Source organism: Loxodonta africana, chromosome 20 (assembly GCF_030014295.1).
Source record: "Loxodonta africana isolate mLoxAfr1 chromosome 20, mLoxAfr1.hap2, whole genome shotgun sequence".
NCBI classification, from domain to species: Eukaryota; Metazoa; Chordata; class Mammalia; order Proboscidea; family Elephantidae; genus Loxodonta; species Loxodonta africana.
The window spans coordinates 73,377,193-73,403,763 of record NC_087361.1 but is presented as its reverse complement, the minus strand read 5'-3'; the positions used below and the strand labels follow the sequence as shown (position 1 = coordinate 73,403,763).

At 53.6% G+C, this 26,571-nt stretch overlaps 2 protein-coding genes across 2 annotated transcripts in view; one reads left to right on the top strand and one right to left on the bottom strand.

The window, feature by feature from the left end:
- Window positions 1-737: 737 nt before the first annotated feature.
- Window positions 738-4,361, top strand: SHISA4 (shisa family member 4). The gene is made up of 5 exons (XM_010590208.2): window positions 738-911; window positions 1,262-1,433; window positions 2,276-2,409; window positions 3,446-3,613; window positions 3,860-4,361. The coding sequence occupies exons 1-5, from the start codon at window positions 839-841 to the stop codon at window positions 3,904-3,906; spliced, it is 594 nt and encodes a 197-aa protein (XP_010588510.1). The 5' UTR covers window positions 738-838; the 3' UTR covers window positions 3,907-4,361.
- A 5,459-nt stretch (window positions 4,362-9,820) lies between these two features.
- The window catches only part of LMOD1 (leiomodin 1), a 45,512-nt gene continuing 28,761 nt past the window's right edge, over window positions 9,821-26,571 (bottom strand). Inside the window, exon 2 of the mRNA XM_064273396.1 lies at window positions 9,821-13,255. Coding sequence (XP_064129466.1) covers window positions 11,501-13,255 — 1,755 coding nt within the window. The 3' untranslated portion in view covers window positions 9,821-11,500. The remainder of the gene's footprint in view (window positions 13,256-26,571) is intronic.

Genomic DNA, 26,571 nt, shown 5'->3' with positions numbered 1-26,571 from the left:
CTCCCGACTAATACAGTATTTCTTCAGGATTGCTCTGTGAAGAAGTTCTCCTGGCAGGGGCAGAAAAAGGTTTTACTGCGAAGGGTGACTTGATGGAACCTAGACAGCACTGGGTTAGGTAGCCCCAGTGTCCTACCATCCTTACTGTGGGGCCATGGGCTGGTGAGTGCCAGCCTTGTCCACTCAAAGAGGGAAGGGGCCATCTCAGGGAGCCAATGCAGCTGGCAGGGCCAAGGCTGTGGGCATGGCTGGGGACAAAGCCGCTCTGAGCTGCCTCTCAATGGATGCCTGTGTTCTGGGAATGGGGGTGGGGTGACTCCCAGCCGCTCCCCTTTCCTCCCTCCCTCCCTCCCCTCCGCAGGACGTCCCGGGCTGGACACTGAAGCAGGGGGAAAGTCCTGCTGGGCCCCTCCAGGCTTGGCCCATGTGTCTAAGCATTCGGAAATGGCACGAGGACCGGGTCTCCTGGGGTCCGACATATTGATTGAGCCCACGCGGGGAAGGGGGAGCGGGGGTGGCCCACGCTGCCTACGGTGGCTCGGACGGGAGGAGCTGCCGTGGAGTCGGTGACAGGGGAAGAGGGCACTGTCGGACTAGGCGAGGGGCGCCCAGCTCGGGCGCCGGGGCTGGGTGGGCGTCGCCGGTGGGTGGATCCCTGGGCGGTGCGCGGCGTGGCGCGGGCAGGGTTACCGCTGGCCGGGCGCTTAGTTCCGCCCCCAGAGGAGGAGGGCGACAAGCCCGAGTCTGGCGGCGCTGGGCCCCGCCGCAGCTCCCGCTGGCGGGCTTGGTCCAGCCGTCCCTTCTCCGGACGGCCGGGCCCGGCCGCCCAACCTCCACCATGCCCCCTGCGGGGCTCTGCCGGGCCGCGCCGCTCGCTGCAGTCGTCTTCTTGGTCCTGGGGGCTCCCCTCGGTGAGCGGATGGGGAGCGAGGCTGGTGGGGAGAAGAGGGGCTGGCCGGAGGGGTCTCGGCGCGGGGCTCTCCGGAGGCCCTGGTGGTGCCGCGCGCGCCCTGGATGCTGCAGGGTCAGCAGGGAGCGGAAGGAGAGAGGGGGCCGGGGCTGGGCCATGGGAAGCTGACCCCGGAGCACGGGGTCAGGTCCCGGAAGAGGCCTCTGGGGGCCGAGACCCTCAAGGTAGAGACCAGACGGCCACCCCAGTGCCTGGGAGCCAGCGGGCTGGGGGCCACGCGAGAGTGAGGCTAGGGGCGGCTGGAGATGAACTGATCTGGCGACCACTGGGCACCCCCACTCCTGTCCACAGCGCTGGCTGGTGAGGACTGCTTGTGGTACCTGGATCGGAATGGCTCCTGGCATCCAGGGTTTGACTGCGAGTTCTTCACCTTCTGTTGCGGGACCTGCTACCAACGGTACTGCTGCAGGGACCTGACCTTGCTCATCACGGAGAGGCAGCAGAAGCACTGCCTGGCCTTCAGGTGGGCTCCTGCATCCTCATCCACACCCCTTTCTCCATTTCCTCTTCTCAGGAGGCCTCCCTGGCCGTTCTTTCCTCCCTGCCAGCACCCTGGCTCCTCTCCATGGTCCACCTCCACGTTCCTAGCGGAAACGCAGGACTGTAGCTTTAATAGAAGAAGCTGGATGGTTGGCTCTGGGACTTGGAAGTCCTACCATAAGCTTGGGCTGGTCTGAGTGCTTTCAGGTTCCTTCTGGAGCCCTCCCCTTCTTATCCTGCAGAGGGAGGGAACAGGGTTAACACCCAGACTGCAGTGTAGCTTTGTGGAAAGGGCTCTGGCAAGAAGGCAGGAGAGTTGAGTTAGATATCTTACTAACGGTGTGGTTATCCCCGGTAGCGTCCCTTCTGTGGATCATTGTTTCCTCTTCATAAAAAGAGGAGGTTGACAAAATTAGTGATTTTTAAACTTCTTTTTGAAGGAGACTGCTGATAACTATATGATCGAATTGGGCTTTGAAAAAGATGGCTGTATGTTAATTTCTAAGACTCCTCCCAGTGCTAACATGTTGTATGTCTAATCAATTAAGTTGAAGATGTAGGAGCAATTAGGGAAGGGGGGGACACTACAAATCCCAGCATGCCTCACATTAGCTAGTCAGGCAGCAGAGCCTGCTGGGAAGTGGAGGTCCGCTAAGATCTCCTCCACAGGGACAGCCACTGGGTAGAGCCCCACAAGGAACTCCAAATCCCATCATGCTGTGGCCCCCTGCTGGCCACGAGTTGGAGCACAGTTTTATGGTCATCATAATGAGGACGCCCTCCTATGAGTGTCAGAAGGTGAGAGGGCCTGTTCTTTGTCTAAAGTCCCAAGACCATAGCAGGCATCGCCTCAGCCGTGATCCTCTTTGTTGCTGTGGTTGCCACCACCATCTGCTGCTTCCTCTGTTCCTGTTGCTACCTGTACCGCCGGCGCCAGCAGCTACAGAGCCCGTTTGAAGGTACACAGTGCTGGGCAAGATTGGCCAGAGATGGGCTGGGCGGAGGCTCATGGTGCACGCCAGAGAGTTCCAGAACGTGTGAATTCTGTAGTAATGCGTGCTTCTCTGTTCACACACCTGCCAACGCGTACACCTAGAAGTATACTTGTAGACCCATGAATATTAGAACGTGTCCAGCGGCGTATCTGAACATTGGACTGTGTGTACAAGCGTGTGCATGCACATGAATATTCAGGTGGGCACAGGGCGGGGGGCAGTCTTCCATAGAAGCCTGTGTGCACGTGTATGCAGTGTCTATGCGTGCACGTGACTCTCAGCATGTACACAAAATGGGGTCTCTGGCTGTTGTTGCTAGTTGCCATCAGGTCGATTTTGATTCATGGCTACGCCATGTGTGCAGAGTAAAACTGCTCCATACAGTTTTCCAGGCTGTGACCTTTTGGAAGCAGATTGCCAGGCCTGTCTTCCAAGGCTCCTCGGGGTGTGCCAATCTTTTGACTAGTAATTGAGTGCTTAACCATTTGCGCCACCTAGGGAACCATGGGGTCTGTGGCAGTGAATATTAATTGGGTGTGCTCCAGTGTGCAGTGGAACATGTGCCTGCGTGTTGACATATAGGCCCAAACCTGGTGGGGCACAGGGACTGTGACACCATGTGGGGGGTCAGTGTGGGAGAGAAGGGCTGCGGGAGGACCCCCTTGATGGCAGCTCTGCTGGATCACAAGATACCAGCCCCTGAAGCTGCCTCCTTGCCCAGGTGGGGCATTCCCTGGGCTGTGCTCTCTGGCTCCTGAGGTCTCTGAAACCTGCTAAGGGCAGCAGATGTGCTAAACACAGAGAGACCAGCTAGGGCCACCTGCACAGCTCCCTGCCAAACTCTGCCAAGAAGGGACTGGGGGCAAAGGCCTCAGGTGGTCAGCCTGGAGTCGGCCAGAGGGCAGTGGCTCCAGCGTCCTTCCCTTTGTTTCCTGGGCAGGAAGAGGAGGCTTCCCATAGGAGGCAGAGCTCTGAGTGCTTATCCTTGTCCCTCACCTAGGCCAGGAGATTCCGATGACAGGCATCCCAGTGCAGCCAATGTACCCATACCCCCAGGACCCCAAAGCTGGCCCAGCACCCCCACAGCCTGGCTTCATGTACCCGCCTAGTGGTCCTGCTCCGCAGTATCCATTCTACCCCACTGGGCCCCCTGTCTACAACCCTGCAGGTAAGTAAGCAGTCTGGAGCCCCTTGCTCCTGCCTACTCCCCACCCCCTGCTCTGGGCCCTCCCCTGCCCCTCTGTCACCCCCAGATATTTCCTCTCCCAGACCGCCTCCACCTCGAGCTGGAAACCTGCGGGCCAGCTCTTCCCCATGGGTCCTGCATGCCAGGGGGATGTGTGGGGGGAGGCAAAGGGTGTTTCCTACCCTTCTGCCCCACCACTGACGCTCACTCTGGTTCCTTGGCTTTCAGCTCCTCCCCCCTATATGCCACCACAGCCTTCCTACCCTGGAGCCTGAGGAACCAGCTGTGTTTCCACTGCCCCTTCAGTGACGCCAAACTTCGATGATGCCCCTGTCCCATACCTGCATCTGACCCTGGGGTGGGCAGGGGTCTTCTAGTCATCAGGCCCCAGACCAAGCCAAGCCCTGGGTTCCACTGGGGACAGAGCCCCAGGGGAGTGAAACAGGAACTGAGCTGGAACTAGGCCATGATTGAGGGGTGGGTGGGAGGGCTTGGAGTTGGTGAGCTTATTTTTATTGGGGGCAAGAGAGGGTCATAGCTCCTGCTTTCAAATAGCCCTTCTACTCCCAGGATCCCAGCCAGGAAGGCTGGGCCCCTCCTGTTTGCCCACCCTGGGATGGGATGGAGGCGCGCAGGAGCTCCATCGGCAGTCATCAGTAGCCCTCCTCTCTGGCTGCCCCTATGGCCCAGGCTCTGGCCTGCTGGATTAAAGTTGTAAAGATGTAACTCACATCTGTCCTATCACTGGGCCCATCCACACCTAGCAGCACTGCCTTCAACTGGGCCAGACTGCTGCACCTCCATCTCCCAAAAGCAGGGGAGGAGGGCAGGCAGCAAGGCTGGGGTGCAGCACCGCCCTAAACCCATCCACAGGCACAGCCACCCCAGGCCGAGGATCCTTGGACTGCTTCCCAAAGCCAGTCAGGTGGATTTTGCCACAGCTGGGAGGAGGGTGCTCACTTGCGTTACTGAGATTTCCCACTAGGGGTCAGGCCTCCTTGACCGTCTTAGGCACTGCCACCTGTACTGAGGCACCTCCCCTGTTCAGGTACCAACAACAAAAACAAACCCATTGCCGTTGAGTTGATTCCAACTCATGGCGACCCCATGTGTTACAAAGTAGAGCTGTGCTCCTTAGGGTTTCCTTGGCTATAATCTTCACTGAAGCAGATCACCAGGCCTTCCTTCTGCAGTACCACTGGGTGGGCTTGAACCAGTAACCTTGTAGAATTTGAGTGCAAACCATTTTCACTACTCAGGAACCTCATTCAGGTACACTTAGATTTGAATTTGGGCTCTACCATTGTCTGACCTCAGGCGTGTCTCTGGAGGCCTAGAAGCCTCAGTTTCCTCCTCTATGGAGTGGAGATAATAATTATCCCAGAGGACTGTCATGAGGGTGCAATGAAATGTAGATGAAACTGTTAGTCCTGTTAGTTTCCAGATCTGGAGTCCTAGGACTAGGAGGCTGTGTGCCACTCTGAGACTGCTGCAAGACAAGGTGCTTCCATCAGCTGCCTGGGATCCCCAGGGGACACTGTGTGCCCCCATCAGGTCAGGCAGTGAGGACAGGACTTTATCCTCCCCGTTCTCCCACAAATTCTGCCAAGAAGAGGCAATCTGGGAGGAGGCGGGGGGTGCCCCCACCCCTGGCGCTGCCTGGGCATCTAACTAGAACTTCTTGCCTTGCCTTGCTCCCTGGGACAGTTTTTGTGCCCTCAGGAACTGTCTGGTGATAGATCCAGGGAAGGAAGTTTTATAGTTTTTAATTGAAGTGGACAAGTGCCAGCTCAGCTTGGCAAAGCCACACCAGCCCACGGTCTCCTCCTTCTCCCAAGCCCCTCCTCCTGGGTCAACCTTCTTTCCTACCTTCCTCAGCCTTGGGCCCTGCTCTCTTGCCTGCCGCTCAGGTTTCTTCCTCTGGCCTCTGGACTCCTGCAGCCTCTTGCAGCTGGGTTCTGAATTGGCTGGTGTGCTGACCATGTCCCCAGAGGTCTGCAACCCCTACAATCTCAGGAGACTCTGGTAACATTGCCCTGAAGGCAGGAGCTTCTGGGCCAGCTGCTTTGGGGCCAGGGTCAGAGACTTCTCCTGTGGGCAGAGCTGGGCCCCTGACTCTGCCCCCTTCTTCCCAGTGAAATCCAGACAGGGAGGGACAGCTGAGGTTGGTGGGTCCATAGCTATGCATCTGCCTTCTCTTTGAGGATGGGGAGAAGCAGGGGGCAGCTGGGTCTCCAGGAGCGCTCTGGCTTCGAGTCCTGTTCTTCACACTCCAGGATAGAGGGTCACCAGGTTATCTCTGAATTTGGAGCCCAGTCTTCTCTCTCCCCTGAACGTGGGAAGTGGAGATTTGCAGCTTGTTTCTAAGTTTTCCTGAGAGATGAGTATAAGTTTATGCAAAGCCATGACCAAACAAAACAAAACCTGTTGCCATCAAGTTGATTCCAATTCATATCCACCTCATAGGGTAGAGTAGAACTGCCCCATGGGATTTTGAAGGAGCCGCTGGTGGATTCGAATTGCCGACCTGGTTGGCAGCTGAACTTTTAACCACTGTGCCACCAGGGCTCCAAGGCCATAACAGTCAAAATTGATTAATTATCCTTGAAACAAAACCCTGGGGCCAATTAAAAATTGCTTTGTAGCCTGGGGTTGGAGGCAGGTTTACCCCAGTCATACCTGCTGGCTGTACCCCTTTCAATATTCCCAGTCAATTAACTCTGCAAAGCACTGAAAAACAAGAAAATTCTAAGAAAAGGGGGGAACTGACAAAGTGGGGCTTTCATATGCTCTGAGCAGAGAGGCTCTGGAGTTCTTTAAATGGGCAACACTCCATATCCCTCCCAAAGCGCTATAATCTTCTCTGACCCTATTCCCACTGGCTCATCACTAGGGGAATAAGGACGGCCCAGTAGGACCAGGGGGAGTACAGAGCTGTAACTGAGCCTTCAAGTTACCTTGTTCCTCAGCCAAAACCAAGAAACCAAACTCATTGCCGTTGAGTCGATTCTGACTCATAGCGAGTCTACAGAACAGGGTGAAACTGCCCCATAGGGTTTCCAATGAGCGGCCGGTGGATTTAACTGCTGGCCTTTTGGCTAGAGCCAGAGCTCTTAACCACTGCGCCACCAGGGCTCCTGTTCCTCAACCAGAACCCCTCAAAAACCAATCAGGCACCCTACAAGAGCAGGCAGGTGTACGGGGTATGAGGGGATAGTGGCCCTCAAGGATTAGGGGAGCCCAGTTGGGTAAATGGGGTCTTGCTGGACTGAGAGGGGACATTGGGGGAGGGTCTGAGAGCCATGTCTTTTACACAAACAAGTGAACTGCTTTCCTGGGGGCTGCCCAGAAACTGGGCGGGAGGGAGGCAGGGCTAAAGGTGGGATTGTAAGAGTTCCCTGCAGGGAGCCAGCCAGGGCAGGGATACAAAGAATTACAATTGGGGTCAAGGGACACGCTAGCAAGGAAGAGGCGGGGGAGTCACTGAAGGGAAAGGGGAGTCAGGAGGAGACTGGAGAGGAAGACACTGAGAGTCCAAGGGAAGGTGTCCTGTCCAAGAGGTGAGTGCCAGCACAGGAGTACTCCAGGCAGTGATGTGCCATCTTGATGGTCCAGAAGCAGCTGGGTGGGTGCCCTGCCCCCACATCTTGTGCCTCTTGAAACGTCTCCAGACTCCTAGCGCCTGGCCTGCAGCCCCTCCATTCCCCGCACCCCAGCTCTACCACGGGAAGTCGGGCGTGGCCCCAGCAGCCCAGGGCTCCAGCCATCTCGTCGCCCCGCCTTGGTCCTAGCCCTCGTGTCTCCAAATTGCGGCAATGAGGGTGCCTTTTCAGCAGGGACTAGACAGTTAAACCGTGATCCCGAGATGCATTGGGTGCAGGCTGCTAAGGCGCCCCTAGTTAGGAGGCGGGGGACATCGAAGGTGACCCCTGGAAGCGAAGAGGGAGGGCTGAGTGGGGCAGCGGGGGTACTCTGGGTGGGGGCTGCAAGCAGGGGCTGCAGGCAGAGGCTGCAGAGGTCGGAACGTCGCTTCGCCCAGTTAGGCAGGATGGGCCGGGAGGCAAGAGACCAGATTTGAGTCCAGATTCATCAACTTGAACAAACCATTTGCTCCCTGGGAATTACATTCTCTTCCCGGTAAAAGGCGCGTGCGGGAGGCAAATAGACCCACTCCGCTCTCCCTCCCACCTCTCACTCCTGGGTTTTATGAAGAAAAGCCGGGCAGACAGGTGACTGCCAGGGCGTGGGGAAGGTGGGCGGCGGTGGGTGCATGGCCCGGCAGCAACGCGGTCGTGCACCCGCGAGTGTGAGCTCCTTGCCCTCAGTTCAGCAGGTCCGTGAGCGCATGTGGCCGCCTTGAATCTAGCGCCCTCCTTTGCTGATCGGAGGCGCCCCAAGCAGTCCGGTAGCAGACGGAGGCCGGCACTCCGCTTTAGGCCACATGCGGAGCAGGATGGGAGACAGCCGACTAGGTGCCCTCGGGGTCCTGCGGGCTGGGGGCTGCCCCAGCCCCCACTCCCGCGGGCTCCTGGGGCCACCAACACAGCTCGGGGCGCCCTGGGACGGCGGGAGAACTTGGGACTCAGTCTGTCCCCAGGGGGCGCTGCGCTCCCGAGACGCAGACGCCTTTGCCGCCTGGTTTAGCCTCTTCTGGCAGGGAGACAGCCTTTCCGTGGCTCTCCTCCCCACACTGAAGACTGTTTATCCTGGCCAAATCAGGTTCAAATGTACCAGAGGAATGACAATATCCAGGGCCAGGGCCAGGGCAGGACCCGCCAGGAGAGTGGAGGAAGGAGACAGCGGCCCTGCTCTTTTTTGCTTGGGGATAGGAGGGGTGGTTTTTCTCTGGCTAGATTTTGTCTTCATTCTGGTAGAAAGGGCTTCCTAAGGTGACAGGTTCTATTGGCACTTTAAGATTTGGAGATTGGTTGATTTCGTTTGGTTCAGCTTCCATTGCTTTCCTGAGGCACTGTCACCAGTCTGATTTCAGAAGGGAACATGTTACCTGAAGCAGCTCAGGGGCCTGCAGACCCGAGCTCTGCCTTTTATCGGCTGCCTGGTCATAGTAAACCTCTCCAGGCCAAACTTCAACTGCAAAATGAGGATACTATTGGTATCCATCTCACAGAGTTGTAAGGATTAGCCTGAGTACCTAACGCTTCTAGGTTGTGCCTAGCGCCCCGCAGGCACAGGGTAAATGGCAGCTCTGGCTGGGCTGGTTGTTATTAACTGCCATTTGAGTTGATTTGGACTCATAGTGACCCTATGCGACAGAGTAGAGCTGCCCCATGGGGTCTTCTAGGCTGTAATCTTTACCACAGCAGGTTGCCATATTTTTCCCCTGTGGAGCTGCTGGGTAGGTTTGAACTGCCAACCTTTTGGTTAGCAGCTGAGAACTTAACTGTTGTGCTGGAGCTAGCTAATACCATTTGAGGTCCGAAGCCAGCAAGTGTTTGTCTCCCCGCTCCTGGGCCCAGCCCTTGCTTAGGTTACTGGAGGAGAGGTGAGTGGTGGAGGGGAGTGGCAGTAGGTGAATCTAGGGATCTGAGCTCTTCGCTCTGAGGCCCCCAGCCTGCCCTCACACAGTGATCCTGCTTCCTAGCAGGGGCACTCCCCACCCTCACCCCCACCCCAAAGATGTTGAAACTGTTGTGCTCCCTGTCATTGAAGCAGAACCTGGAAACAGAAAAACCTAGTAGTGGCCCAATTCCAAGGTGGCAATTCCACAGTGCCAAGGGGGCCACCAACTTCAAGCCAACAGAAGTCAGAAAGATCCCTTTGATGTACAGCCGACCATCAAATTAGAAGGGAGGCCTGGCCTGCAGCTTGGGCAGGGAGTGAACTTGGTGAGTAGGGGAAGGGCTGCGGGTGATTGGGCCATACTCGTGTGGATGCTGCTCCCCAAATGGTCACTCCACTTCTCGGCCTGCTCAGAGGAGTCTGCCTTCCTGGGCTTGTGACTGCTGTGGGGAGCTGGCCGGGAGCCCACAGTTAGGAAGAGTCATGGACTGAGCATCCCCTGAACATGCCTAATATAGCCATCTCAGGGCCTGTGCTCCACTCTGCCTCGTCACCTCTGACAGTGGCTCTAGCTGGTGACTCCAGGCAATGAGGGCCCCGGGTGCAGTTCAGAGGTGGCCGCAGCCAGGCATCAGGGCCCCGGGTGCAGTTCAGAGGTGGCCGCAGCCATTCACAGCTAAGGTTTGTATATATTATCAAAATCTTATGGAAAAACAGATACACAGCCTATTTATACAACAGCAGATGGGTGTAAGGAAAATGTCTGCTTTGGCATCAAACCTTCATTCCGGTCCAGCTGCTGTCTGTCCCTCTCCTCCCCTCTGGAGCCCACTCCCCACCAGGCACTGTCTATGCAGGGCAACTGCCCCTGCCACGTCCTCTGCTTAGCCTGGGCTCACAGAGGGAAGGGTTTGAGGGTATTCTCAGCCCTCCCCACTGACCCCCGAGGCCCCATGCCCTCCCAGTTCCTCTGCCGTTCACTCACACAGAGTTCCACTGCCCAGTAGCTTTGCCCCAAGGGCTCCTCAGAGGCCTGAATCCTGGCCCTGGAGGACAGTGGGGCTGGGGTGGTGATGTGGTCCCTGTGGGACGTCTTTCCTGAATCACAGGCCTTCCACGGCTTGCCAGCTACATGGGCCCAGGGCAGCACCATCTTCTCAGTGACATGCTAAAAGGACTCTTCTTGTCCAGAAACCTCAGCTCCAAGTAAAAAAAGAAATTTTTGGAGAGTCTCAGAGACAAGAAAAGGAAAGTGAGGGGAGATAAGACATCCTTTCTTGAGCGTGGCCCAGGTCTCAAGCTCTCCCATGACAGAATAGGATCATCCACAGCAGGGCAGTCGGGGTGGGGCAGGCGGGGTCTGTGTAGCCCTGGGAGGTGAGGCCCGGCAGCCTGGTCCTACTGAAGCAGTTTGGGCACTTCCACCTGCAGGAGTAAAGCAGAGACAGGTTAGAGTAGGGAGCCTGGCAAGGGCCTCTGAAACTCATCTCACTTTCCTTCTGGAAGGACTACACACTAGATGTCTCAATATACCAAACCAAACCCGTTGCTGTTGAGTCTCCTCCGACTCGTAGCAACCCAATAGGACAGAGTAGAACTGCCCCATAGAGTTTCCAAGGAGCGCCTGGTGGATTCGAGCTGCCAACTTTTTGGTTAGCAGCCGTAGCACTTCACTACGCTGCCACCGGGGTTTCTGGCACCTCAGCATATTCCTGTGGAATTAAGAAATGAGATGTTAATGCAGAGGGAACACTTTTCCTTTTGTAAAAATTGGTTATCATCAAATGACCACTGGAATTATAATCGAGATTGTCCTTTCTGTCATGGGGAAACCCTGGTGGCATAGTGGGTAACTGCTACGGCTGCTAACTAAAAGGTCAGCAGTTCAAATCCACCAGGCACTCCTTGGAAACTCTGTGGGGCCGTTCTACTTTGTCCCATGGGGTTGCTATGAGTCAGAATCAACCGGACAGCAACAGGTTTGGTTTTCTCTCATGGTATCTAGTCCTAAATGATGTTGTGGGGGTAGGGTCAGCTGCCACCATCCAGTCAGATGGGCAGATGGCCATGGACTTTGCAACCTAGGCAGGGCCTCCGGGGAGGTGGGGCTTTGAGAAGTAGGGCTTCCAGGAGTGGCTTGTGTGTCCATGGCACTGGTTAGTCAAAGGTAGAGCTCTCCCACAGAGCAAATCTCTCAAAGGCCTTTGGGATAAACTGACCTATAGGACTTGGCTGGTCCTGAGAGAGAATTAAGTAAAATAAAGATCATGGTAGGGAAGAGAAGACTTAAAGGGCCTGAGGCGGAACTGCTATGTAGAGGCTGCTTTTCCATCTCTAGGACAAACAGGTTTAATTGCAGGATGGAGGGGTGAGATGTGTGCGGTGAGATGCTGAAGGAAGCTCCTGAAAGTAAGGATAGAATCTCACCTTAAGGGGAGATACAGATGCACCTGCCTGGAGGCAGGAGGATGGATGACCTGAAGTCCCCTGTCGACCTTGGGAGTCTCTTATTGCCTGCAGCCTGGCGTCAGCTCCCTCTGCATCACCCCCCCCCCGCCCCCTTTGCGACCCTGCCCTCTCCTCCAAGCCCCTGCCCAGCCCTGTTGGCCCATGCCCACAACTACTTAACTTCTTGAGCTGCTTGAGGTTGCTGGAGCGGATGGCGGCCAATAGCTGGTCACGTGAGTTCTTCTCCTGACCAGGGAGGACTTTGTCTCCCATCTTCCTCTGGGTAGCTGGCGAGAGTGAGTTCTTCAGGTTCTCCATGATAAGGGGTGGGGCCAAGGGAGGTGGAGGTGGGGGTGGGGCAGCTGGAGCGCTCCCCTTCTTAGGCGAGTTCTTTGGCGAGGGCTTTGGAGATGGCTGGGGTGAGGGCTTGGGGGAGCCCTTGGGCACAGCACCCACCTTGGGCACCTCCAGCAGATTCTTCTCTCTGCTGGCCTCCTGTGCCTGCCTTTGTTCCTGCAGCCTTTTTTGTCGCTGCTTGTCCATGTTTCGGCTGAGCAGGTTGGTGACGGTCATTCGGGGCCCAGCCAGCTCAAAATGGTAGCCCAGCTTGAGCAGGGTGGTGTTCTCCTTGAGCAGCTTGGCGATCTCCATCTCCGTCTTACCGCCACAGATGTGTCGCTGGTTGTGGAAGCGGAGCTCGGTCAGCGTGTTGTTCTGGAGGAGGGCCCGGAAGATGGCCAGGATGCCTTTGCCTGTGATGTGGTTGGAGTCCAGGTTGAGGCTGGTGATGGTCTTGTTGGCTTTGAGCATGATGGCAATGGCAAAGGCCACGTGGTCATCAGCTCGTGTGTTGGCCAGGGCAAAAACCTTGACTACAGTGTTGAATTCCAGGGCCTCGGTAAACCGGACCAAGATCTCATTTGTGATGCAGTCTGAGTTGTTGACATTCACCTCGGTTATCTCCGGGTCATTGTTCTTCACTTTCTCCAGAGGCTCATCAAATATGCTGGGAGCTGCTTCCTCCTCCGCCTTGGCAGGCCCTTCAGAGGGCTTGGTGGGGCCACTGGGGGCCTGTTTCTCTGAACTGGTTCCTTCTGGAACTTTGGTCTTGCTGTCTTCCTGGGGCCAATTTTCATTGTGAGACTCCTTCTTGACTTTCTCACCCTCCTTCTTCATGTCTGTGTCCTTACTTCCTCTTTTCGTCTTCTCATCCTCTTTTTTGGTGTCTGTGTTCCTACTTTCAGCTTTTACCTTCACATTATCCTCTTTCCTGGTTATTCCCTTCATCTCCTCTCTCTTCTTATCTTTGTCTCTGCTCAAACCTGTGTTCCTGTCACTGGCTTTCTTCTCATCTTCCTTCCTCGTGGCCATGACACTCTCCTCGCCTCTGCCATCCTTGCCTGCCTCCTTCTTGTCCACTGCAGCCCTGACCCGGCCCTTGTCAATGCCCCTGATGATCTTCTCCTCCTTGGGCTTCTCACCACCTTTGCCATCAGTTTCATCTTTGTCTCTTGAGAAGCTTTTCTTTAAGACACCCCTCTTTGGCTCCTTCCCCAGGTCTGGGTCCTGTCTGGAGCCCAGGGTTTTTTTGCTGGCATCTCGGCCCCTTTCCTCTCCATTCTTGGCATCTGTCTTGGTCTCCACTTGCTTGCTTTCCTAAGAATTCAGAAAATAAAAATAAACATGAAGAGCTGGCTACAGAGGGAGAGGCATGAGTATGGGGACAAGCGTAAGGAGCACTTATATAACTGCCCTTGGGCCTCAGAAGGACAATCTGGGTTTGGGAGAGTGAGGTGGACAACCCCACTGAGGACAGCATAAGACAGAATCAGGTTCCAGAGGCAGAGAAGGGGCTGACATCAGACTCAAAGACTCAGGATCATGAGAGACCAAAGTGAACACCCGAGGAAGTATGGCGGTTCCTTCTCCAGAAGATTCTTAGGCCCAGAATTGCCCTTCTCTGTCAGGGGTGATTTAGAAGGAGTCCTTCCAGTAGTGCCCTGCTGAACCAAACAGGAGTCTGAGGCCAAAGGAAAAATCGGTGATACAATCCTGTCTTTATTTAAAATTTTGTTACTTTGTCCATTATGGAATTTTTTACTCATTCTGATTTTTTAAAATATAGCATGAACATATTAGTCATCTGGATTACCGAATTCTTTGGTGCCCCCTTCCATTTTGCAGTAGAGGCGAGTGTCTCACTTACCTCACCCTAGTCCTGGCCCTGCTTCCAAGAGGCTGGGTCAGTGGTTCTCAGGTACTGGAATTTTGTGAGCCAACACATTGTCAAGAAAAAACAAAAAGTTTGTGGAACCAAGATAGACTTGCTAACATTTTATTTTACCAGCTGAGGGTATTTATAAATTCTGCCTGCCATCATCAGGGACAGTGGTGGTTCAGTGGTAGAATTCTCACCTTCTGTGAGGGAGACCTGGGTTTGATTCCCAACCAGTGCACCTCAAGCACAGCCGCCACCCATCAGTCAGTGGAGGCTTGCGTGTTGCTAGGATGCTGAACAGGTTTCAACAGAGCTTGCAGACCAAGCCAGACTAGGAAGAAAGACCTAGTGATCACAGTGGTCCAAACCACAGTGATCGTGAAGATGGTGCAGGACCAGGCAGCATTGTATTCTGCTGTGCATGGGGCCACCGTGCATTGGGGGTCAGCTCAAGCGCAGCCAACAACAACAACAATAACATACCATCAGCATCTCGTTGAAATAAAAAGGAATGAACCATAGAGAAGTCAGGGAGACGTAAGAAAATAAAGGACATACTTTACATCAAATGTGAATTCACAATACTGTCATATTTTCCTAGTAAAAACTTTGTTAAGGACAAGCACGTCTCTGTGGGCAGCCCTGGAATCCCCTGGGCCAGCTGACCTGATTTGGGACCTAGAATTTTGCAGCTCTGTGTTGACCACACAGACCTGACAGGTTGTTCAAGGGAGGCTGTGGGACCCAGTCAGCAGAGCTGCCACATGTAACACGAACCACCCTGGATCTCCATGGGGCTCCGTCCTCTACAAGGTAGCATGAAGTCTGAAGCTATACCGAGAACTCCCATCAGAGGAGCAGGTCTGGCCCGGGAGCAGCAGGATTCCCTAAGATTAGATATTAGATTTAACTGTCCAACTGGAGGAAGACTTCAGAGCAAGTAGGGCCTCAAGGGATGCCGGGACGTCCGTCCCTGAACAGTTTTTAAGAGGAAGAGACTATGGCCTGCACATTGGAGGGCTTCCTGTCTTTGGAGAGTGCTCAGCTGGGGTGTGGGAAGAGGGGAAAGAGGAAAGGGAAGGCAGCCTTCCATCTCCCTCTCTGGCCACTGCAGCTCCTCCCTGCCCCCGGCCTCCCAGTGGGACTGGAGAGTGAGCTTGGTCCTATGGAAACATTCTGTACCTGCTTTACAAACACATCCTTTGGGGACCAGTCCCTGGGTTTATTTAGCAGCGAAAGTCCTTGGCTTCTCTGCTAGAATCACAACCAGCAGCCAAGGGGCACAGGGCCTGGTGAGACAGGGCCTTGGAATGTACCCCTGTCCTCCTCCTGCGCCCTAGGCCCCAGCCCGGCTGCCCTGGGGATTCATTGGAGCTGTGGTGGTGGAGCCCCTCAGGCACACTGGCTCCCAGGACACTGGGTGTGACCCTTCAGGTGGGGGCAGAAGTGAGGTGACAACCCCATACCTTGACTTGAAAGAAAGAGTGTAAGAGAAGATGCAGATAGACCATGGACGAGGAAATCTGATGGCTTAGCCTCTTCCTTGTTGTCAGCTGTCATTGAGCAGGCCCTTAGACTCACGGTGATGCTGTGCACAACAGAACGGGACCTTTGTGATCCATAGTGTCTTCAATGGCTGATTTTCAGAAGTAGATCAGCAGGCCTTTCTTCCTCATCTGTCTGAGTCTGGAAGCTCTGCTGGAACCTGTTCAGCATCATAGCAACACACAAGCCTCCAGTGACTGATGGGTGGTGTGTGCGCATGAGGAGCACCGGCCAGGGATCAAGCCTGGGTCTCCCGCTTGGAAGGCGAAATTTCTACCACCAAACCACCAGCGTGCCCTATACCTGTTGCTATCAAGTTGATTCTGGCTCGTGGTGACCCCATGTGTGTCAAGGTAGAACTGTGCTCTACAGGGTTTTCAATGGCTGAGTTTTTTTGTAGATCGCCAGGCATTTCTTCTGAGGTGCATCTGGGTGGACTCGAACCCCAAACCTTCCGGTTAGCAGCCAAGCATATTAACCATTTATACCACCCAGGAGCTCCCTCAGCCCTTTAATGACACTCTTACAATGATCAGCTCACAGTTTGGCCAGGGAGTTCCTTCCTCCCCTCTCCAAATTCAAATTGGGGGTTTCATCACAAATTCCTTCCCCTTTAGGAGTTTGGAGGTAACAGCTGGGTGGAACAGTCTTTCCAGCAACTTGCCTGTTCCTTTCCCCAAATTTGCCAACTTCAGATTTCTCACAGCCCCCTGGGCGCTGCCCAGCGCCCTCTTCGGAATTCCCATGTTGCTCACAGGCCTCACTTAGAGAGAAATCGAAGATCCAGAGAGGTTATAATCGACCAACATCACACAGCAAGTTTAGGAGAACGTTTCTGACCTGTCTCACTAGCAGCCATCTGTAACTTCCCAGTAGGAGCAAAGACGCTACCCTCGAAGCCCTTGGGTGCCTGGGCACCCCTGCTGCCTGCACTGCCTCCCATACCACCGCCTCCTCCCAGCCCAGGCAAACCAGCCCCCTTTAGAGCTGGGACCCCCAGTCAGAACCTCAACCCTCCCCCAGCCAACATGCGTTCCTACATTTTAACCCTCTCTCTGCCCTGACAGGGTCCTGCCCTCTCTCCCTTCCTCACCCAGGGTTACTCCCACTGGCTCCTAGGGTACTTCCCCCACACTGGGGTCCCCACATGGCTTGGATCTGCCATGTGTTATTCTTGAGAAGCATGTCAACCCTTTAAAAAGATCCTAATGAAAAACAGGCTGGGGGTGGGGAAAAGGGCTGATTAATCACCAGTTTCCTCCAAATAGCCAGGAATGAGTGGGGCTGGGGCTTGTTGCAGCTTGTGCTGCGGCCTGCCGGCTAGAGAGCTCAGACGTTGCCTTAAAAGGAAAAGGAGCCTAGAGTCCTCCCAGGGCTGGGATTTCTGTTGAGCGAGCTGCTTAGCACATAGCAGAGCTGCCTCCTTTGTGCGAGCTGCTTAGCACATAGCAGAGCTGCCTCCTTTGTGCTTATCTGAAAGGGAGGCCTGGCCAACTTCTTTCTTGCTTCTAGAACTGCTGGAGCATCCTGGCCACCCCTGGAGGTTATTTTGGCCTGAGTTGCTGTCTTTAAGCCTCGCTCTACCATTCGTCCCTTATAGCAGGAAGGATTTAGATTAGATCTAAGGCAGAACTTCCACAGAGCCAAGGTTCAAGGTTCACAGGCCTCAGGATAAGAGAGCTAAGCAGCAATCATGTTTTTCCCCTTGAAAAAAGCTTTAGGATTAGGGGAAACCCACAGGGGTGTTTCAAAAGCCCTGCTCGGAGGCAGGGGAATGGAAAGAATGACCTCTGAAAGACTCTAACCACCTGTGAAAAGGCAGCTCCCGTCTCCCGCAGCCCCCAGGCCTATGGCCACATGATGGTGCTGTCTATCACCTGACTTAGGGTACTGATTTAATCCCTTAGACAAGCTCAGACCGGCAGCACATAGCCTCAGCTCCTTACCTCAGGCGTTCTGATAAACCACCTTGTCTAGGAACTCTTCTGATTAAAGAGAGGCGGGAACATTTCAGCAGCTCCATTGCCGAAAGAGGGGAGGAAAAATAATTGTTTCTCTATCCACAAGTTCCTTAAAAATGAGAACTTGCTGAGGGCAAGGGTCACACCATCTGTGTGCCCACACAGCCCCAGCCCACGGCTTCCCACTGAGTATGTGCTGACTGTCCCTGAGGTCATCTCTTTCCTTCCCGCAGCCTTGCACCCGAGGAGGAGGCATCTTCCTCTCTGTAGAGCAATCCCCAGGCGGCTGCAAGGCAGGGGTCTGCAAAGTCTCCCCAGAGGACAGCCACAAGAGGAGGGGGAGCCGGGTTTGGAAGGGGCAGGACCTCTTTGGAGAGTTCACTTCCCAGCCACTTGCCTGGAAGGGGGCCGAGGAGAGGGGAGGAGAGCAGGGTGACTGGCAACTAGGACGCCCTCCCATGTGATAAAAAAAATAGCATGTATGAAGCATTAGTTCCTTCCCAGAACAAGAGGGAGGAGAGGCAGTCAGATGGCTCCACCCAGTTTCTTTCTGCATCCCCAGGGCTGCTTGGTGAGGCCCCTGGAGGCTCTGTCTGCAGGCTCCCAGCTGGGGGCAGGGACTCTGGGGTCCCCCACTCTGCATGTGGTAGACTGTCCTCCCGGGCCCTCAGCTGAAATCCCCTAGGGGATTGACAGCCTTGGTTTGGGGTCCACGCTCACCAGGCAGCACTTCACCTTGGCCTGATCTGCGGCCTCCTGCTTGTTTCTCCTGGATCAAGGGTCTATTACCAAGAAAGCACTAGGGAAATATGTAGCAACTCCCGAGCCTACTGCCAGTGCCCAAACCCCTCACCACCTCTGCTTCCTGGCCCTGCAGCCATGCCCGCCCAGCCCCCACTTTTTCATCTGCCTGCTTCTCCCATGAAGCCAGCCCCAAAGAGGGCCAGCACCCTGGCCTCACTCCGTGCAGTCACCTGGTGACCTCCTGGTATCAGGTACCACGGCTGCCAGGGTCATCTGTCCACAGGGGAGGGCAGGCAGGAGCTGAGGGCCTGCCAGACGCCTCCTGGAGGGTGGCGCTCTGACAGGGCTGGTGTGAAGGGCGGGGCAGGCAACAGAGCTGAGGGCTGGTGAGGACCAAGGGCCCACACCCCCTCCAGTCTCCTGCTTTCTTCTCCATCAAGAAGAAAGGGTCTAGATTCTCCTGACGAGATGTTTAAAGGGGTTCAATTGCCCTTCGGGGAAGGCCACAGTGCCTGCTTCTCATGGTCTGTGGGATAGGAGTCTTCTACTTAGTCAGCTCACGGGGCAGAGCTTTGGACCCTTAATGATTGATATTGCCCCTAGAAAACTATAGGTTCCCTTCAGAGCTGTCAGGACAACTGGGTTTGTTCTGGGAAGTTCTGACCATGGTGCACGGAGCCCGTTAGCTCTGCAGGCAGCTAGATTGTTCAAATCCCAGCCCTGCCACCAACTAGCTATGTGACCTTGGGGGAGTTAATTACCCTCTCTGAACCTGTTGTCACATATGCACAGTGGAACCGACCACCCTGGGCCTCCTTACTGTGTTGTAAGCACTGGAGTCAGGACTCAAACCTAGGTCCTGATGCCAAGAAGGGCTTGAGCAGGAGATAAGCTGTGATGATTCTGGGTTCCTGATGAAACGTGCATAAGCCACAATAGCCGGCCCTGACCCTCCTCCTCCTGTTCATCTTAGTTTTGTTTTATCAGGGTAAAATGAAACACTTACCCAGTGGTCTATGGGGCTACATTTTATACTTTTCCATGGAAAATTAAATGACCACATCATTTAAGTCCTGGAAACCTGACTGGAGGCCTAGAAACTGGGAAGGGACCAGGCTGCTTTGGGAAGTGTCCCCCAATCCCATCCCCTTTCCATGGTGACAAGGGCAGGGTGGAGTGAGATGGGGACAGATGTCGTCCCCATCAACGATGACAACTAGCACTTGTAGGGACCTAGGAGTGTTGGGCCCTGTGTGGGGCTGAGGGTATAGAAAGTATCTGTCCTCTCAAGCCAGGCCATCACTAATCCTCCATTCATTCACGCCTTCTTTCGTCAAACATGGATGGAGGTGCGGACCAGCCCTGTGCCAGGGACCCAGTGCTACTTAAGACATAGTCCCTAGCCTCACAATTAGGGGGTGTGGCAGACAAGGGGACAAGGTGACATCCAAGTGTATGTAGTAGAAGGTGCTGAGAGAGTTGATCCCCAGAGAGCAGCTTCCCCTTGCCTGAGACTTCAAGGCTTCAGCCAAGAGCATCTCTTCAGGCTGTCCAGAGAGTTACTGCAAAACCCATTGCTGTCGAGTGGATTCTGACTCATGGCAACCCCATGTGTTACAGAGCGGAACTGCTCCATAGGGTTTTCTTGGCCTCAATCTTTATGGAAGCAGATTGCCAGGCCTTTCTTCTGCAGCTCTGCTGGGTAGGTTTGAATCACTAACCTTTAGGTGAGTAACTGAGAGCAAATCATTTGTGCCACCCAAGACCCAGCTCCTTTCTTAGCCATTCCCTGGCTGAAGTTCCTCCACTCCTGCCTTGGCAGTGGCTTGGGGCACCTCCCAGCAACCCACTTTTCTGGTCATCCCAGCCCTGACCCTCCTAGCTTATCCCATGACTATCTTCCCCATTTCTGAGCCCCCACTCTGGGGAAATATCGACTGGCTCCACCAACCCTTGCAGGTGGAGTTCTGAATGGCCCCTTTCCATCACCCCTCTTAGCCATAGGGGTCTATAGGGGAACTGGGACCCTAGAGGATAAAGGCTAGAAAGGGAGAAAACAGTGGGGAATGAGGGTGGAGTAGGGCTATAACCTCACCTCCTTGGGTTAACACCCCTGGAAACACACTTTTCTGTGTAATGTGGGGGGGGTTTGTACACATCGGCCCACACATGCAGTCAGCTCCTGCCCACAGCTAGAGGATAGTCAACCCCCAAGAAACAGGGACTCAAAATAGAACCTTCACGTGGGGTCAGAAACTTTACCATATGATGCGCGGGCTGCAGGACTGCCTTCCTCTTGGTCTTTTCTGAGGCTAATGATGACCACACTTCCGGAGCCCCCAACGCCTGGACAAGGCCAAGGGAGTCTAAGAATGCCCAGCCTGGGTGCCTGCATGTGGCAGGTGCGCCGGAAATGCTTGTTGGTGATGACAACAAAAGGGCAGTGGGTGACGGCCTGGGATTAAACACCATCCTCAAACAGCCCACGTGGAGACAGACCATCCGCTACGGAGAGGGGTCAAGCTCAGAGAGACCCCACACGTGGCCCCAGTGCAGCCCTTTACGCCAGAGACCAGCCGATGTCGCAGGCCTCCCCTGCCCCCGCCGGAAGCTCTGCTGCTCAGCAGTGCGAGAGCAAATCCCCACCCACTCAAAATCTCAAGCAGTGTGGGAGGTCTGGGCCCCTTCACCCTGCGAAAGAACTCTTCGGGCACAAGAGCTGTTTGGGCACAAGCTTCAGAGGGGTTATCTGGGGCACCCCCTGGGGGAATTTGTGCACCTGGTGAGCCCTGAGCTGAGAAGCCAAGGCCCATGCAGTCACGGAGCTAAGAAAAGCTGCGCCCCTGCAGCCATCCCAGATGCCCCTTGCTGCCCTGTCCCCACCCTGCTTGACCTCTCTCTGGCTTCCCAATGCCACTGTGAGCCTGTGAGGGAAGTCCCAGGGGGCTGGTGAGTAGGCTCCAGCCCCTTGGCAGGATGACCACAGATGGCCAGGCCTCAGGCCTGGGAATGACACTGAGCTTTCTGGAGAAGGACTAGGTAAACTCAGGCCAGCCCTTCTACCTGGTAAAGAACAGTAGAGAAATTCTGAAACTGGAAAACCTCATTTCAGAGCTTTAAGCCCTATATTTCTAAAGGGCATACTCCCCCGGCCCTGGTTGCCAGTCCACCTGCGATGTTAACCCCTGATCTGTGTTCAACCCTTTTTCCCAAATTCTTAGTCCGCAGAGCCTCCCAACAGCTTCTTAATACCTGGCTCCCTAGCGTAACAGTAGCTGACCTTAGTGAGTGCTAGGAAAGCCATACCATATGCTTCACGTGTACTTCTTAACGCCTTCAGTTCTCACTACCGAACCAGGTATTTACTATTATTATCCCCATTTTACAGGAAAAAAATACAAAAAAGCAGAAGCCAGAAATCACACAATGTGATGAAGCAAGGATTCAGATTGAGGTTCTCAGGCTCTAGAGTCTGAACTTTTAACTTCTATGTTATAGTTTTGCATGAGGGGACCACAGGCTAAGCCACTCTTTCACCTTGTTGCCTACTCCAGAGATAGCTTTTCACCCTGGCCACCCAGCACTGAATTTAGACTAATATTATAGTGATATCCTTGTTGTTCTCAGGTGCCATTGAGTGGATTCTGAGTCAGAGCGACCCTATATACAACAGAATGCACCCCTGCCCTGTCCTGCGCCATCCCCACAATCGTTGCTATGTTTGAGCCCATTGTTGCAGCCACTGTGTCAATCCATCTTGTTGAGAGTCTTCCTCTTTTTCGCTGACCCTCTATTTTATTAAATATGATGTCCTTCTCCAGGGCCTGGTCTGTCCTGATAACATGTCCAAAGTACGTGAGATGAAGTCTCGCCATCCTCATTTCCAAGGAGCATTCTGGCTGTACTTCTTCCAAGACAGATTTGTTTGTTCTTCTGGCAGTCCATGGTATAGTCAATATTCTCCACCAACACCATAATTCAAATGCATCATTCTTCTTCAGTCTTCCTTATTCCTTGTCCAGTTTTCGCATGCGTATGAGGCAATTGGAAATAACATGACTTGGGTCAAGTGCACTTTAGTCCTCAAAGTGACATCTATTATCGAACACTTTAAAAAGATCATTTGCAGCAGATTTGCCGAATGCACTGTGTTGTTTGATTTCCTGACTGTTGCTTCCAGGAGCATTGATTGAGGATCTAAAGCAACAGCCTTAGCCACCATTTACTAAGTGTTAATAAGGTGCCCCCAAAAATACTAAACCCAGTGCCATCGAGTCGATTCCAACTCATAGTGACCCTATAGGACAGAGTAGAACTGCCCCATAGAGTTTCCAAGGAGCACCTGGTGGATTTGAACTGCCGACCCTTTGGTTAGCAGCCATAGCACTTAACCACTACACCACCGGGGTTTCCAGACACTGCTAAGTGCTTTGCACAGGTCATCAGATTTACTCCTCAGTACCTCCTCAGAAGTGGGCAGAGCTTGGTGAAGCTCCAGTCTCAGCAGGAGGAAGTTTGTGGGAGGGGCCTGGGCAGGAGTCAGGGGCACTCATTTGGCTGGCTGGTGGGAGCGAGAGCTCTTCACATGGGCTTCACGGTCCGACTTCCCCACTGTTCCCTATACGCGTGGTAAGACGGTGCAAACGACCATCGCATCAGCATCTAAAAACCAAATCCACTGCCATGGAGTCACTTCCAACTCATGGTGACCCCCGTGTGTTGCAGAGTAGAACTACTCCATGGGGTTTTCATGGAAGGCTTTTATTTCCGAGGTGCCTCTAGTTGGGTTCCAGTTGCCAACCTTTCAGTTAATAGCAAAATGCTTTACTCTTTGTGCCACCCAGGGGCTCCTTCACATCATCATAAAAACCAAAACCAAAAAAAAAAACAAACCTGTTGCCGTAGAGTTGATTTCAACTCATAGTGACCCTATAGGACAGAGTAAAACTGCCCTATAGGGTTTCCAAGGAGCAGCTGGTAGATTTGAACTACAATCTTTTGGTTAGCAGACATAGTTAACCACTACGCCATCAGAGTTTCTGGGCCTCATCATAGTGCCTTAGAAATAAACAGTTGAAATTCACCACTTTTGGGCAAGGAGTTATAACTTTTGAACGAGGTGTTATAGCCTCTGGGGATAGGTGTCATCATTTCCCTAATTTTGCAGATTGTGTCATTTCTCGAACAAGTCACATCGGTAGTACTAAGTGGGAAGAATGGAGTTCAAGCACAAATTTCTCAGGTTCTAGTGCGTATGCACTTTAACTACTGCTACACTATGCTCCCGCTGTCACATGAAACACTAAAGAATGAATGCATCCTGCTGCCCGGGGCCCCCAGCAAAGCACCCATCACAGAGCTGACAGGGCCCCATGGACACTCAGTCACTCAGTCATGCACACAGGCTCCCTGAGTGGCCACTCTGTGCCAGGCACTGGCTCACCTCTGGGCACACGTGGATGGAGGCACACTCTGGGAGAGGCAGCCAGCTTTCCCTTGGATTTTGTGTCCAGGCTGGGAAGAGGGGCCACCTCAGAGGAAAGGGTCACATGGTTTTTACTAAGGCAGGGTGAGGGGGAAGACAGCCTGAATAAAAACCGTGGTCAGAAGCCCATTGCACTCACAATTTTCACCCTACCAGGAGTCAGCATGCATAGCCCAGGGACCTCCACTGTATCCAAGTAAGTTTGCCACTCATGTTAGTTTTCCCAGCACTTAGCAAAGAAACAAAGAAAGTCTTAAAATAAAAGAACTTAAGTGCTTCACTTTGGGGTCAAAAACAAAATTAAGAGAGGTGGAGAAACTATGCCCCAGTCCACAGCCAGGCTTGGAAGAAGAAACCTAAAGATATGTGGATAACGGCAACTATAGGGAGCTGAAGAGTTGAGCTGGCCCAAGGAGGGGGTCTGGTTGAAAGGTACAAAGGATCAATATGGGTTTTCTGACAGAGGCAAACACTAAACCTGAGAAAGACCTCATAGGCAGTAATATTTATGCAAGTATAGCACCAAACCAGGAAGCCGCAGGGAACTGAGGGTGGTGCCTTACAGACAGAGCCATTTGAGCTCATTCCTGAAGAAGGAGTAGGAGTTTGGTAAATGGATGTAGTTGTTAGTTGCCTTTGAGTTGGCCCCAACTCAAAGCACCCCGTGTACAAGAGAATGAAATATTGCCTGATCCTGTGCCACCTTCAAGATCACTGGTATGCTTGAGTCCATTGTTGCAGCCACAGTGTATTTCGAATGCCTTCCAACCTAGGTGCCTCATTTTCTAGCACTGCCTTAGACAATATTCTGTGGTGATTCATAGGGTTTGCACTGGCTAGTTTTCAGAAGTAGGTCACCGGGGCCTTTCTCCCTAGTTTGCTTTAGTCTGGAAGCTCCATTGGAACTTGTCCATAATGGGTGGTCCTCTGATATTTGAAGTACTGGTGGCATAGGTTCCAACATCATAAAACACAAAAACCACCACGGTATGACAAACTGACAGAGAGATGGTGGTAGGTAAATGGATAAAGAGGGTGAAAGAACATTCCTGGTAGAGGGAAAAGCCAGAAGCATGCCTGGGAGGAAGTGAGTAGGGGAGAGTAGGGGGAGGGCGGGGAGGTTTGCCCCCTTGAGCACAGCCTTCAAAAAGACCAGGACTAAAGACTGGGGAGGAAGATGGTGAAAGGAAGATTCAGATAATTAGAAAAGGGGTCAAAGGTCTGTGCCTTTTTAAAATGCCGCCCTGCCCCACCCAACCTAACCCTCCAGTTAGAGACCTTGGCCATGCCTCTGAGAAGTGCCTAGGCAAAAGCAGAGTCGAGGGAGAACTTGGCAAACAGTTGGAGTTGGGCCTGGATGTTCAAAGAACTTGTGGATGAGCCCTCCAGTTCCTTCTGCACTCAGGTGCCCAGAAAAACTCCATTAGATGAGTAGCTTGGCTCCCAGTCTCGAGTACCTGTCTGTACGCCACGTGCAATGGGTTGAGGGGTGGGACGGAGAGAAACACCTGGGCAGGGTCCAGAAGGAAAAGTTGACTGGGCCCAGGCCTACTGAGTGCCAGGGAAGCAGACATGGCAGACCCCAGAAGGGCATGCTGAGGGGAGATTTCCCACTGCAGCCTCACCCATTATGGTCCTTCCCAAGCTTCATCCTACCACTTTGCGCCTTTGCACAGGAATTTCTCCACCCATTTTCACCCGGTTAACCCCTACTGAAGGTCCCTGGCGATGCAAATGGTTTGCCCTCAACTACTAACCTAAAGGTTGACCATTTGAACCTACCTAGTGGTTTATTATTTTTTTTTTAGTGGTGCCATGAAAGAAAGGCCTGGCAATCTGCTTCCATAAAGAAAACCCTGTGGAACAGTTGTACTCGGTAACACATGGGGCTGTCATGAGTCAGAAATGACTGGACAGCAGCAAGTAACTCCTTCTCATCATCTAGACTCAAGCTTCGTTTGCTGTGGGAAGTGATCCCCTAGCCCTTCCCTGTCCTCCCTGCCACGGTCCCTTTCCTTCCTGGCTTGTCTGTCTTGGCCGCTATCACTCTGTCTCTTTATGCATCTCCCCCATGGACCCATGGGCTCCCCAAGGGCAGGGAACATGCCTTCTTATTCACTGGATCCCCAGTACATAGCATAATGCCTGGGATACCATAGGTGTTGATAGGTAGTTGTGGAATAAATGAATGAATGAATGATGTCTGCCAAATGAAGCCAAGTATGAGTTTGAAATGAGGAAGGCCAAGAAAATTTGCAGGATAAGTAACTGGTGGAGCCAGGATTTGAAATGAACAATAAAACAAAACAACAAATCATAACTTGGAAATGGGTAGTGGTGACGGTATACAGCATGATGAATGTAACCACGGTCAAGGCATTGTAGTGTAAAAAAGGTTGAATTCGCAAATATTTTATTATATATATTTTTTATCACAATAAAACAAAACAAAAACCCAAATCCTTTTCAGGAGAGGGGAAGTTGGAAGGGAAAGGGGTGTTCTACTATTCGCCAAAGAGTCCAAGGCTGAGGGAGAGGGGTTGCAATGCCAACGGTGTTGCAGGGTCTTGGCAAGCAGGGCTGGTGAGAGAGACTGCTCACAGAGGAGGTGAACAAGCAAGGGTCTGGGATCAACGGACAGGGCTACTGGAAAGACGACCCAGTTCCCGGCCACTCAGCAGGGCTAACTACAGAGAATTTCTGAGCTACTCATGCCCTCTCTGGAGTAGGCCAAGCCTGGGACAGGTTCTGATTCCTTGCCTCAGGCCACATGTGCCTGTTTGAGCCTCTACTGGAGGCTCTCCAAGCTCCCTGTCCCCTCTCCTCCTGAGGCAGGGTCTAGGCCAGGCCAGCCCATTATCAGGTTTGACTGTAGGGTACTCCCTATACATGTTGAATGTCCTGGGGTCCACACTAAAAAGCACTCCTGGGTCTGTGGCTGCCTGCTGAGGCTTGCAACCTTAAGCTGTCCAGAGCTGGGGGAGGAGGTGGGAGCTAAGAGCCTCCCAAGCAAGCCAGC

Coding starts and splice junctions, on each gene's coding strand:
- SHISA4 (XM_010590208.2), top strand. CDS start 839: ATGCCCCCTGCGGGGCTCTGCCGGGCCGCGCCGCTCGCTGCAGTCGTC. Junction 1,434..2,275: donor AAGCACTGCCTGGCCTTCAG/GTGGGCTCCTGC, acceptor CTTTGTCTAAAG/TCCCAAGACCATAGCAGGCA. Junction 3,614..3,859: donor CCCTGTCTACAACCCTGCAG/GTAAGTAAGCAG, acceptor CTTGGCTTTCAG/CTCCTCCCCCCTATATGCCA.